This window comes from Ascidiella aspersa, chromosome 6, assembly GCF_963924565.1.
Source record: "Ascidiella aspersa chromosome 6, kaAscAspe10.2, whole genome shotgun sequence".
Taxonomy (NCBI): Eukaryota; Metazoa; Chordata; class Ascidiacea; order Phlebobranchia; family Ascidiidae; genus Ascidiella; species Ascidiella aspersa.
In genome coordinates this window covers 14,419,168-14,431,776 of record NC_139452.1, presented here as the reverse complement: position 1 = coordinate 14,431,776, position 12,609 = coordinate 14,419,168, and the positions used below count along the sequence as shown (strand labels likewise).

The following is a 12,609-nucleotide window of genomic DNA, read 5'->3' as shown; positions in this document are numbered from 1 at the left end:
CTGCTGATAACTCGCACCAATACACATGTCATATGCACATGGAGAATTGGTCAAAACTTTCACCACTAACTAAAACGTGCGTGCGTCTGTTTGGTTTAAGTTGGTAGATTTTTTATAGAAACAATGTCGGACTCGGTACTCCGCGGAGTCGAGTTGTTGCTGGAGTCGGACTCGGGAATCAAGTAAGACTACCCCATGCGTATGCGCAGTACCAAATTTTAAAACTAATTAGGCCACAAACTGTAAATTATAAAGGTGGAATAGCATATTGTGAATTTTTCTAACACCTATTGTGGGTGGTTGAATTATATGACACCTCTATAAGTGGATTTATGTGTATCCACCTTTTTAGATGAGTGAAATGCTTTAGTTTCGGAGCGTTAACACTCTTCGTAGCACTGCTTGGCGGTTCCAACAATAATTTTAGGCTACTACTTCTGGAAAGCACAAGCAAAAGGTAACACTGTTTGGGCCCGAAGATATAACTGATAATTTAAGCAAAACATCAAGGTTGTATAACAAGTTGTAAGTTCATTTTTAAGTTCACTGCCTCTCTATGGAATGTATGTTTAGCTACAGAATGCATAGGTCAAGCGTCCAAGCGATACAATACGTACATGAAAGAACAGACGTAGAGTATGCCCTTGTCCTAATAAAATATTTAACAAAAATAAAACACTTGTTTTTGCACCATGAATACGAACCATGCTTATATAAACCCCGCATAATTGCTAGTTCAAAAATGCACGAATACCGAATTCCCTCTTGGAACTTCCTTCCTAGTGGATAATTCCCCCCGGTTGAGAACCTCTACACCAGCGGTTCCCAAACTTTTCTAAAAAATTTCCCTGGCGGACCCGTTTTAATTATTCTGATATTTCGCGGCCCTATAAAAATTCAAGGGTCAGTTGACCCATGTTTCTTGTAGTACACTAGTGCAGTCACGATTCTTTCTAAATCTAATGTAACAACTTTCTGACTAATACGAACGATTCGCTGATAGCAGGTAGTACAGTATAATAGATGCTTTATGATGTCACAATAGGCATCAGAAAACACGCTATATGATCGAATGATATAGCATCCCTAAAGACAATAATGATGACAGATAATGTTTAAAAAGATTCGTTGAAACCTAATGTTGAAATACCTAACGACTAAATCTCCTTGCGGAACTTCTAAAACTGATGTACGGACCCCATTTGGTCCGCGGACCCCAGTTTGGGAACCGCTGCTCTACACTAAAGTCTGCACCGTTTGATGACCTGCTCCTTGGCAAACGACGTAATTGCGAGTTTAAATAACGTCAAGCTGTGTCACAAAATTATAGTCTAAATGTTTGCAGTTGGAGTGTATATTATTAAAAATACTACCAACCAACAACTCTATAAAGCCAAATATAAAAAGAAACATTTCCAATTAGGTGTTACGTCTAGCGATTAAACGCAGTAAGCTGTTGCAATTATTTTCTGAAAAAATCCTAGTCGAATACACTCCTTACGTATGCGCAGTTCATTGAAGAGGAATATCACACGTTATAACATATGGTTATTGCTGTCATAATTCGATAGACGATAGACTACAAACACGGAACGCATATCGTTTTGTCAATTGCTATAGTTACTATTTAAAAAATGTACCTAACTTATTTTTTGGTTGAACATTGTGTTTTTATGTACCGGTACAACTTAAATTTTAATTAATCAATGTCAATATCGTAATTTCGATTGTTATCTATCGACAAATATCACGAGAAAAAAATGAGTTGACTTTCGTGTTTTTTATTCTGGCACCCTTTTGCACTTGCAGTCACATAACTTTTTTGAGTCTCAAGTTTCCGAATTGCACCAAGACAAAAAGAAAATGTTTGAAAAAACATATTATGAATTGCAACTTTTGGAGATTAGGTGAACTATATACAATGTTTGTGCTATAGCTCATATACTTCACGACTTTCTCTTTCATTTCCATTAGTAGACCTGCCTTTCGATTTTCTGACGCCTGACGTTTTATTAATCAAAACGGGCATCAACACCGTTTCCCAGAACTTCACAGGAACCACGTACACGTAGACCACACGCGTAAAAATAGCAACATAACCGTTGTCCACCGTAGCCATCAAAAACAAATCAGCATTGTATCACGTATGGCTTGCCAGACGGGATAGGAGCAGTGTTAAATGAATGTTTTGCAAATGGTAGTAAATGGAATAGTTTTGCTTTCACGAAGGGATACGTGTAACAGAGAACTATTAGAAATGGAAACTACTAGCCTACCTATAGGCAGTTGCACCGTGCTTTGAGCACAGATGCCCACGCCTCGAAAATCAAGCCCTAGTATTGTCCCACCAAGCATCTTATTTAATTATTATATATTGATATAAGAGTTTGAACACAAGGTCAAAATCAGTATGACCTTGCAGCCATCGCAAGCAAATATACTCCGAAAAGGCCGTCATTGCAGTGCCAGTTTTGGTGTATTAGTTACTTCACACAAGTCAAGTCGATGGTAACTATAATTGCCAACAGGGCTTTCTTATTTAATAATCCCATGAACGATGTCAATGTTATAGTAGCGGTTAGGGAAAGTTTTGCTTTTGACATTTTAGATTAGCCCTGAGAATCTATCTTTTACCTCTATCTGCAGGGCGTCTTTACCTAACGATTCCCAGGGGCTAACCTCTCATTAGCAAAGCTGGTGATTTAAGTTACGTAAAAAACAAAAACTCAATTTTGGGGGCTTCCATAATGTTTTGGTTTACATATTTTTTAGAAATTGTGAGGACACCACAAAAATAGAAATCGAAATCAACTATGGCATACAATTACCTAAATGCTTTCATTGTTAATAATACATAATGTGTTACAATTTAAATCAAAATTAAACGTGTTTTAAGGGTGGAAAGTTATATTTTACGGTTACAATTTCTGTTACCACTTGAACCATTTATTTTTGACAAGTCGTGGCTGATTCTCACTTTTGTTTAATTGATTTTGTATAAAATATGCTCCGGGTGATGGAATTGTAATGATTTTTCTAAACAAAACCTCGCGACAAGTAGAAATGGTCCGTTGTGCTGTTACCTGCTATAGCAAGAATGCGTCTTATCAGCACATCCTGTTGATCCTATTTTAATGGGCTCACACGATGACCGATTGTTTTAGAAAGGATGTAAATTATTCACGTCTTATAGCTATAGCGTTGAGATGCATACGATCCCCCCTTATCCTTTATTGTGTGTAAAGGCTAGGGTTGGCATACGTCGGGATTTTTCTGACATGTCAGGGAATTTAGCATTGAGATCCGCGTCAGGGAAAAAAGCTAAAATGCTCCCAAATGTCCAAGATTTTAAATATGTTGGCAATTAATCCACAAATTTCGTTTGCCATTCGGTCTTCGACTCCGTTGGTTCAATTGTTATTTACTATTACGCCACAGACGTCTATGTTTTACTATTTTTTTATTCATTGGGTTTTTTCTCTTGAAATCAGTTTTATACAAGATGGAATAGTTTTTGTTACCTATAATGTTAATGATTTAAATCAGCGATTCCCAAACTGTGTCCTGCGGCACACTGGTGTGCCTCGAGAAATTGTCAAGTGTGCCGCGAAACTTGTTTTCAACTTTTTGCAATTTCGTAAAAAAAGGCATATACGCAAGAATTTTACCTATATATATTCATTACAATTTCATAATTGCATTTTTTGGCATTTTGGCACTTTCTGCTTCTTACCTGCTGTGGAGTTAATGGCTGTCACAACTTGTTTGTCAAAATTATCTAAAGGTCATTAGATGATAGAACAGGAGTGAACCGTCCGCGCTAAGCGAGTGGCAGGCGGCTCTTTAACCAGTTTTATGCGTCTCTTACGTTTCGTGTCGTATTTTTTAATTTAAATAATGTTAGTGTGTAACATAAATGAATTGATCATTCTAGCTGAGCAAAGGTTTTTATAATAAGCAAAGAAGAAACAGGGCTATATTCTTTTCTGCCAAAGTTTAAAGTGTGGCTCTTTGAGGTTCACTAAGAAATGAATGCGTCACTTTGTGTATAACTGGGTGGCCACCACTGGACTTGAACAATGTGCAATATATTACGTGCAAATGCGCCATAATGGACCAAATAACTCGCTTGTCTGTGATTGTGCGTTTCAAATATGGCAACTCTAGCACAGGATATTTTATGATGTGTAACATGGGTTCTTGACAGGTGTCCTCAATTCTAAGCTAAAATACAATCCTCTTAAAATAAAGTACGTCGTTTATTCTTGATTCTTTTTTTTAAGTTCGTTTAATGATTTTTGAAAAAAATCAAGGCACCTTTTTCAGCAAAAGATCACAGGACAACTTTTGCCTTGTAATTAGGTCAATTTGTTGGCAATCATTCCCTATGCGTTTGGCCTACTGCTGATCTCGGAGTCCCAAGCTAGCTTGGTTTTAACTTTAATGTTTGCGGAACACATTTTCTTTGCTGTTCCCTGGCATTCGATCATTCACTTAGCAAACCTAAACACTTGTAGATTTTTAAATAAGATGAACTTAAAAGTGAAGCATGAAACAAATTAGCTGGTTTGCTGAAAAACGCATCAGTAAAAGTGTTGTTTGCAGCTAAAACTTTAATTTTAGGGTAGGGTTTGTTAAATAACGATAAAAAGACCTAGGGAATAATGTCTCAAAAATGTTTTTACTTCATCACACTTGAAATGGCTAAACATTTAAGTGAAAATTTTGTAGCATACAATTACATTTTAGTTTTTGTTTTACTTGTTGCGTTAAACTAGTGCGCTGTTTTACATTGTGTAACATTTTCGGAAGGTTGTTTTTTAAGGAATCAATTTATTAACAGCATTTAAAAACTATTACGAGTTGCCAACAGCTTGCAATGTCTCGACTGCGTGTAAGGACGTCAAGGTGAACAGCCTCATGGTCAACCTCACTGTTTTCTCAAAAGGCAAACATCGTTGTGACCACTCAAAATCCTTTGTTTTGAAGACTATATGGAAGCGGCTCTCAACACTACGCAACCGACAACCATCTGGGCAAGGGCCGCTTTGACATTTTATTTTGCTGTTAAACTTTGCGTGCTGCTTGCCGTCGGCTACGTAACGCGAATCAAGATGTTTAATGCGCTGAGATCCTTCCGCGCTTGTTGCGTTTATGCGGCGGTATCTTTCGGATACTTTGTCGTTATCGCAAAACAAAAACTTCTTGCCAAACTGCATCGATTTTTCTACGGCAATCGTTTGTGAGCGGGGGACATTTCGACGTCTGCAAATAACTGTTTAATCTGCAATAACTATTGGGCTCGAATTGATTTTTTTAATTCTGTTTTTTAGGATTGATTTCGACATAATAATAACAATATAAACAACAAAATGGATCTTGACAAACAGTAGTAGTTTTTATCAAAACATTTAAATTTTCTTTTTATTGTTTTTCAAGCTGATTTTACAACATATTTGTTTTATGCGCGTTAATCGTTGTGCCATTGGGGCGTTCAAGATGACGACAGTGTGCGATTAAAGCAGCTTGCGTTAAAACTCATAATCAATGTAAGTAAAACATGAAGTAACAGACTGTGTAACAAAACATTAAACACATGTATGTAGCTGTAACAAATATTCTTTAATTTAAAATATAGTTTGTTGTTGAAAGCATTAAGAGATCTTTTTTAACTTTTGTCCTTAGTTTTAGGTCTACGTCTTAGAAAATTTTATTATTGTTCCCATTTCTAAGAAGTGTCTTCGTTTGTTACTTGTTATTTTGCTGATTTTTTACAAAGAAAAAGTTGTACGTGCAAGTAGACTCACATTATCCTGAATCCTAATTTTACTATTAAATCATTGCTTGTTTCAACAAGGGGTGTTGGATATCATTCTTAGCTATGTATAGTGATTTACAAACGATAGTTTTTTTAAATAATCAATACAAGCTTTATTTGAAAATAGGGCACTGTAAAAATGTTTGTTTTAAGTAGAAAAATCTGTTTTTAGTCGTCCTTATTTAACGTGCACATCAAAGGTAGCCCTGCAATTTAACAGTATCGTCAGTCACGATAGAGTAAATTTTATCTTTGACCAACAAAAACAACAAATGTCAGCTTTTTTTTTTTTTTTTTTTTTTTTTTTTTCTCGAAAAATATACTAATGCCACAATGAAAGCTTCTAACGCTGATTGGTTTTATCAAAGCCAAGATGGCCTTGGAAAGCCAAAAAGTTCGAAATCCTTTCTATATACATCGTAAACCCTACTAGCCAAATCTTTTGGGATTACTCTAAATTGTCTTTCGACCTTATCGTTATCGGTCTTAAAAACACTTTTGGGAAAAAATACTCTGCTGTGGAAGTCACTGAGATTTAACCTTTGCTTTAGGTACTGTACATCGTCGTTCAAAGTTTCGAACTTCATGATGTAATCGTATTGAAAATGACACGGTCGACATTTAGAGTCGAAAAAATTCCAGTGTTGATTTTTGTGCTTGCTAATCATAATATTATTGAGAAAGTCCTCGAACGTTGCGGTGCCGTCGTCTGTCCTGTTTCGTTCCAGCTCATTACCCCTGAGATGACGATACTTTTTGTTGAGTCGCCTCGACATGGCTTCGAAAAATGAAGTGAACCCTGGACTGGATACTTTCATTTTGTCATTGTATGCTGAAACCAGTCGACTAAACGGGTCGCGAACTGTTATGATCTGTATAAAAATAAAATGATAAAAGTCTGTTTTACTACAAAAAGTACTCTATCACATTAACCTAATATGGAGGTTACAACAAATTGCTCCAGTATTCTGCTTGAGTTGAACAACAAAAACTACCATAACAGCAAACTGTATACCCCGAGTAAGATTTTAGCGTTTAGAAGTTTAGGGCAAGAAATTTGGTTACATGTAATATGTAGTGTTAGAAAAATTAAATTCGGATGTCGTTTACAGCAATCTTTACGTAATAATCTGATCTGACGACAATTTCTCAACCAGTAAACGCCTTTATTTTAAGTTATTTAGGATAATAAGCCATTTTACCGAGTTAAACTAACTTAAATGTATCTTACACATAATTATTGTAAGGAATTAACTAAAAAGAAACTAGGATTCAATAAACAAAATATAATATTTACGACAAAAGTTACCCTGAATGTTTTCTTATTCCAGAGAGCTGTCGCAGTCTTTTCGTCTTTCTGATATCCGAAACTTGAATTAACACTTCCCAAATGCATCGCCTTCACCCCTCTAATAGTTTGATTTGAATATTCGTCCATGTTGTAATATCCCTCCATGACAAGTACGGCCTCCAACCAACTTGTGTATCCGCATTTAAAAATATTACAGACCGCAAACTGCAACGGGATAATTGATAAGGCACTTGCCATGTTCAGTGTTTTTGCATAACATATTAATATGGTTGGAACGTTTTTCTAGATACCTTTAATGCACTACGCAACGCAATATTATTTTTCATAATAGAACTAAATTTGGGTTAATGAAAACACTGTTTTCATGGAAACACAGCCAACACAATCACAAAAATTGAGGTTTATGTGTAACTAATATTAAGTGGAATTTTTTGTGTAACTAATATTATACTTCTGTAAAAATATAAATCTATATATAACTATCGATATAGGCCTACATACCTTGTATTTGTTTGAATATAATGCTCCTAGATTAGGCTTTGAAGACAGTCCCTCAAATTTTGAATTCCATTTTGCACAAGCATTTAGAAGCGTGTATTTTCTCTCCAACTGAATCGCTTCCATTAGACGTGTAAAAGTTTCTAAGTAATCTAAACTTTCTGTGCTAGTCTTGTTTTCATTAATTGCACCACGTTGAACAGAACGTGATAGGGATTGCTCTTGTTCCATTTTGAGCAAGTCGCCAAATTGGTTCTTGTTTACCCGTTGCGGACTAGTTGATATTACGAGAACATTAACATTTGGCAAAAATAAGAAGCAGATTCCGAGTCCAAATCCAAGTATGAATGACAAAACTAATTTCAATTTTAGAGTCATATCTCTATATTTGGTCAAATATAAGCATTCTTGCCCTTGTTTCCTGTAAAACAATTTAACATGGTTTTGCTGCAAATATTTCAATTCTAACTGTTAAGTAGCAGCTGCTATAAATTATTGTGATGTTTCTTGATTTTGCCAGTTTTAACATCTGAAGCGTGTATTAAAATACTCAAAACGATCAACCACCTTATAATATGTTCTAAAAGCCTCTTATAAATCCTTTATACAATCTGTATATCACATTGAGCAGCTAAATTTTGCTATACATCTACATCACCTTCTGATGCCAACTGCAGCATCGCGCAAGACGTACGATACATTGCTTAGAAGGCCCTGGGGCATTTTGGCTTGTTTTGGTTTGTCTATGTTCAATTATGAGAATTTTTTTACAGCTGGGAGTTAATTGCTAGAACAATTTTCCATTTGCGTGTTGACTAATTATATACAAAACATCGCAAGTTAAAAAGCCATCTCAATATATATGGGTGTATGTAAAATGCATATATTTTATTTAATCAATTGATGATACATGACATTTTAATAAATAAAATAACTTTATTTATTATTTTGTGTGATCAATAAATCTTGGAATACTACCTGGTTGGGTAAAGTTTATCGAAACTAATCACCCGTGCATCATCCCCAGCTCAGGTTTTGGTGTACCGGTACTGGTAGTGTTATGAAGACCAGTTCGGCACAAGGTCAACGATTTCCATATTCTAGCGTACATGCAATAAAAAGGTCTGCTTTTCAAGTTAAATGTACGTTAGCAAATTGCATCTTAAGAGCAAGTTGGGTGTATTTTGCGGTGCTGTTTATTTTCACTGATTGGATGTGAAACTTTTCCAAGTTTCACAAATTATCTATTTATAATTGAGATTTGATTTAGTCGAATTTTGCCCTAATTCGTCGCATAAACCAACCAGAATTATCTAGGATAGTTGTCCAAGTCTGATAACAACACTGCCCATACTGAACGGTGGTTGTCATGACAGCACCCGTTTAGCGGGGCATATTATGCTTGATGACAAACGTTACGGCTAAGTATAGTAAGGTCAGTTTTCATACTAATTGACTATATTAGAAACGCATTCAATAAAAGCATGTTAATTAAAGCCAGGAAGGTTTATCAAAACGAAAAAGTTCGTAGTCGATTCTGTAGTATTCGAACACTTTTAAAGCCAATTCTTTAGAAATGTCTTTAAATTGTTTTTCAAGTTTTTCATAATTAGTTTTGTATTGGCGTTTAGGAAAGAATGCCTTACTGTGAAGTTTGCTAATATTTAGGCGTTGCTTGAGATACTGGACATCTGTTTTTAACGTATCGAATTTCATTATATAATCGTATCTAAAATGACATGGTCGGCATTTTGAATCGAAGCGAATCCAGTGCCCGTCGTTCGCTTTTTTTCGCGAAAGTAGAAAGTTAAGAAAGTCCTCAAAAGTAGCTGTGCCGTCTCCGGTAACATTACGTTGTTCTTTCTTGTGCCTCAGATGGCGAAAATCCCTGCTGATTTGTCGAGACATGGGTACGTAAAATTCGCTGAATTCAGAACTATGCAACTTCATTTTATCATGATAAGCGGAAACTAGCCGACTTAATGGTTCTCGAACAGTAATGATCTGAAACAACAAAAGTAAGTATTATGCGAACAGTAGAAGTCAGCGACGCTGCACTTGCTTGTAAAAAAAAAATTTTTTTTAAATGTTAAATCACAATAAATGGTATAGCTTTAAAAAGGTTTTTAGTGTTCTTAGAATCTTAAAAAAAGGAAGTTTCAGGTAACTTTAGCTTAATGCTATAAGTTTTTTTGCGTTTAAATATTTCGGTTTTTACCGTAAAAGTTTCGCTATTCCACAAATCTTTCTCAGTATTTTCGTCTGTGTTAAATCCAAAACTTGCTTCTTTTTTACCAAGTTGAATAGCTTTGGAACCACGGATCACATTTTTAAAATAATCGTCCAAGTTGTAATGTCCTTCCATAACAAGAACCGCCTTTAGCCAACTAGAGAACCCGCATTTGTGAATTTCACACACCGCGTACTGCAAAAACAAACGGAACGTTTAGTTTGGTGTAAAAGTGACAAACTTGTTAAACTATATTTACCAGGGTTTAATATGCCTAATAAAAAAGCACAGGGAAGGTTTTTACATTCCTTATAAATCTCCCGGTGGTTAGTTTAATGTAACTTAAAACCGAAATAAGGCTAACATCAACGTCGAAATAAAAGACGGAATAAGACCAAAATAGGACTTCTACCTAAAAGTGCAACAAAGCGGACGATCAATATCAATCTCCTTGTGTGTAATTCGCACAACTTTGTTGCAGATATGTAGTGTCCACATATTTATATTTTGAGTTAATCTAAAACCAATATAATATAAACCTAGGAATTTTAAAATGTAAAAGTGCATATTGTTATTTATAAATGACCGATAATTATCGTTGTTGCTAACCTGGTATGATTTTGCGTATAGCGTGTTACGATTTGGCTCGTCGGTGGGTCCTTTAAATCGTGGATCTCGTTTTGCACAGGCATTCATAAGGATATGCTTTCTTTCCGACTGGATCGCTTCCATCAGATGTGCAAAGGAATCGTCGGGTGTTCGACCATCTGCTTTAGCGTTACTTGAAGGCTGCTGCTTGACACTTGAGTGCATTGGCTTATATGGAATGAGGGTGTTCAGAAACGTCAAACAAAGCCCTAAAGCGAAACCCGTCACAAATGAAGCTACATTTACTTCGAATTTCATTTTCATACGTATTATAAACGCGAAACAACACAACCTTGAACTGAATGGAATGTGTTAAATTAATTAAATAGAATGAGTTGAAAAGTTTAAATCATGAACGAAAACCAGGTCAACAACTTTAGGGTTCTTAAGTTCTACTTCAGCCGGTTTATGTAAAAAATCGACTGTTTTTCATCTTTACCTGGAGTCGAGTCGTTCTAACCAATTTGTTAATCGCCCCAGTGACGAACACACTTCGAATTAACTGTTAGGATATATTTAAAAACAGGTAAATAAAAGCATACAAATTAACCAGGTCGTTAACTTTTGTTCTTTGGTCAATCAGGATGACGTTATGCTGATTCTAATGTGTAAGTTTCATACAATCTGTATTACCGTACATATCACAGTAGGCAGCTAAATTTTGCTATACATCTACATCACCTTCTGATGCCAACTGCAGCATCGCGCTAGACGTATAATGCATTGCTTAGGAGGCCCTGGGGCATTTTGGCTTGTTTTGGTTTGTCTATGTTCAATTATGAGAATTTTCTTACAGCTGGGAGTTAATTGCTAGAACAATTTTCCATTTGCGTATGGACTAATTATATACAAAACATCGCAAGTTAAAAAGCCATCTCTATATATATGGGTGTATGTAAAATGCATATATTTTATTTAATCAATTGATGATACATGACATTTTAATAAATAAAATAACTTTATTTATTATTTTGTGTGATCAATAAATCTTAGAATACTACCTGGTTGGGTAAAGTTTATCGAAACTAATCACCCGTGTGTAGAGAAACGACGCATGTCTGTTTGTGCTTGTAATTATAGCGTGTTCGCCTGGTAAAGTGTTAAATATTTCACCTAGATACTCATTTCCTTTCGTGGCTGTTCTGGCAAATCTAGCCGACATTCGACTCAGCTAATCTCCATCGCAGTCGCTCTTGTGCTATATAGCGTCACGCTGCTGTTGGATTAAACATTACAGTCAACTGATGCATGCCTTACTTGCGAGACCCGTTTTTACTGCGCTGTAAGCTCTTTTATTGAAAGCGAGCTATGCTAAATTATGTGAATGTACCATAAATCTATAAGCGACCTGACAGTATGCACTTTGAAATGCTATGACATTTCGTTTAGTTTCGATTTAGTGGAGTTCAGATAGCACGGTGGTCATGTCTAACCTGTCGAAATATATATTGGAGACCCCGACTGAGATATGAACACGCAATTAAACCCTTCTGATTTAAATTTTATGCATATGTCAGGTTGCATAGAAAATATGAGTTAATTTGGTTTGCTAGCGCATTTTTATCGTTTGTAAGTATTTTTAAGCTACGCCGATCAGTTATGATTTGTTGAAACGTTTGTTAACAAGTTTATGCCAGCGTTATTGCTTGTCAATTTGATATTTGATTAGCCGTAATGCAGAGAAAAATCGTTTGACGCTTTAAATTAGTGGTTACGCAAGACTGTTATAGTTATTGTTGCGAAATTATGGCCCTTTTTTTTGGTAAAGTTTTTAAGGTGAAAATATTACGATCGAGGTTGACTGCGAACACCTCTCGTGATATCTAATCTCAAAACTAATAAACGGATAGATTCTATCTCAACAAGCACTTACAGAAGTCGTTACTTCTAAAGTGTCAAAGCCACTGCGGCTACTGTCTCTGGTCACGTGTTATGGTGATTGATGTTTTATATCTCACCCAAAATAACCTGATCACTTTGTCTGAAATTCCTGCGTCACTTAACCGTTATGATTTATAAGAAGGAAAACAGAGCAGAAGGCCAAACCTTGTTGCCAATTCCCAACATAACGCGAGATTTATCTCATTTGTGACTGCAAGCGAA

General features: G+C 35.7%; 1 protein-coding gene across 1 annotated transcript; it reads right to left on the bottom strand.

Annotated features, from left to right (window-relative positions):
- Positions 1 to 6,113: 6,113 nt before the first annotated feature.
- LOC146140051 (uncharacterized) lies at positions 6,114 to 10,799 on the bottom strand. The gene is made up of 7 exons (XM_083392605.1): positions 10,468 to 10,799; positions 9,847 to 10,053; positions 9,146 to 9,632; positions 8,287 to 8,371; positions 7,632 to 8,049; positions 7,128 to 7,334; positions 6,114 to 6,690 (listed from the first exon to the last, which is right to left on the bottom strand). Exons 1-7 carry the CDS (start codon positions 10,768 to 10,770, stop codon positions 6,181 to 6,183), a joined length of 2,217 nt encoding a protein of 738 aa, XP_083248731.1. The 5' UTR covers positions 10,771 to 10,799; the 3' UTR covers positions 6,114 to 6,180.
- Positions 10,800 to 12,609: the final 1,810 nt, after the last annotated feature.

What these genes read in the sequence shown, in the direction of transcription:
- LOC146140051 (XM_083392605.1), bottom strand. Translation starts at nt 10,770, where the DNA reads ATGAAAATGAAATTCGAAGTAAATGTAGCTTCATTTGTGACGGGTTTC. An exon ending in TATACGCAAAATCATACCAG is followed by an intron (nt 10,054 to 10,467) that starts GTTAGCAACAAC and finishes TTGTTTTTGCAG; the next exon opens with TACGCGGTGTGTGAAATTCA. An exon ending in GGAATAAGAAAACATTCAGG is followed by an intron (nt 6,691 to 7,127) that starts GTAACTTTTGTC and finishes ATTTTTATACAG; the next exon opens with ATCATAACAGTTCGCGACCC.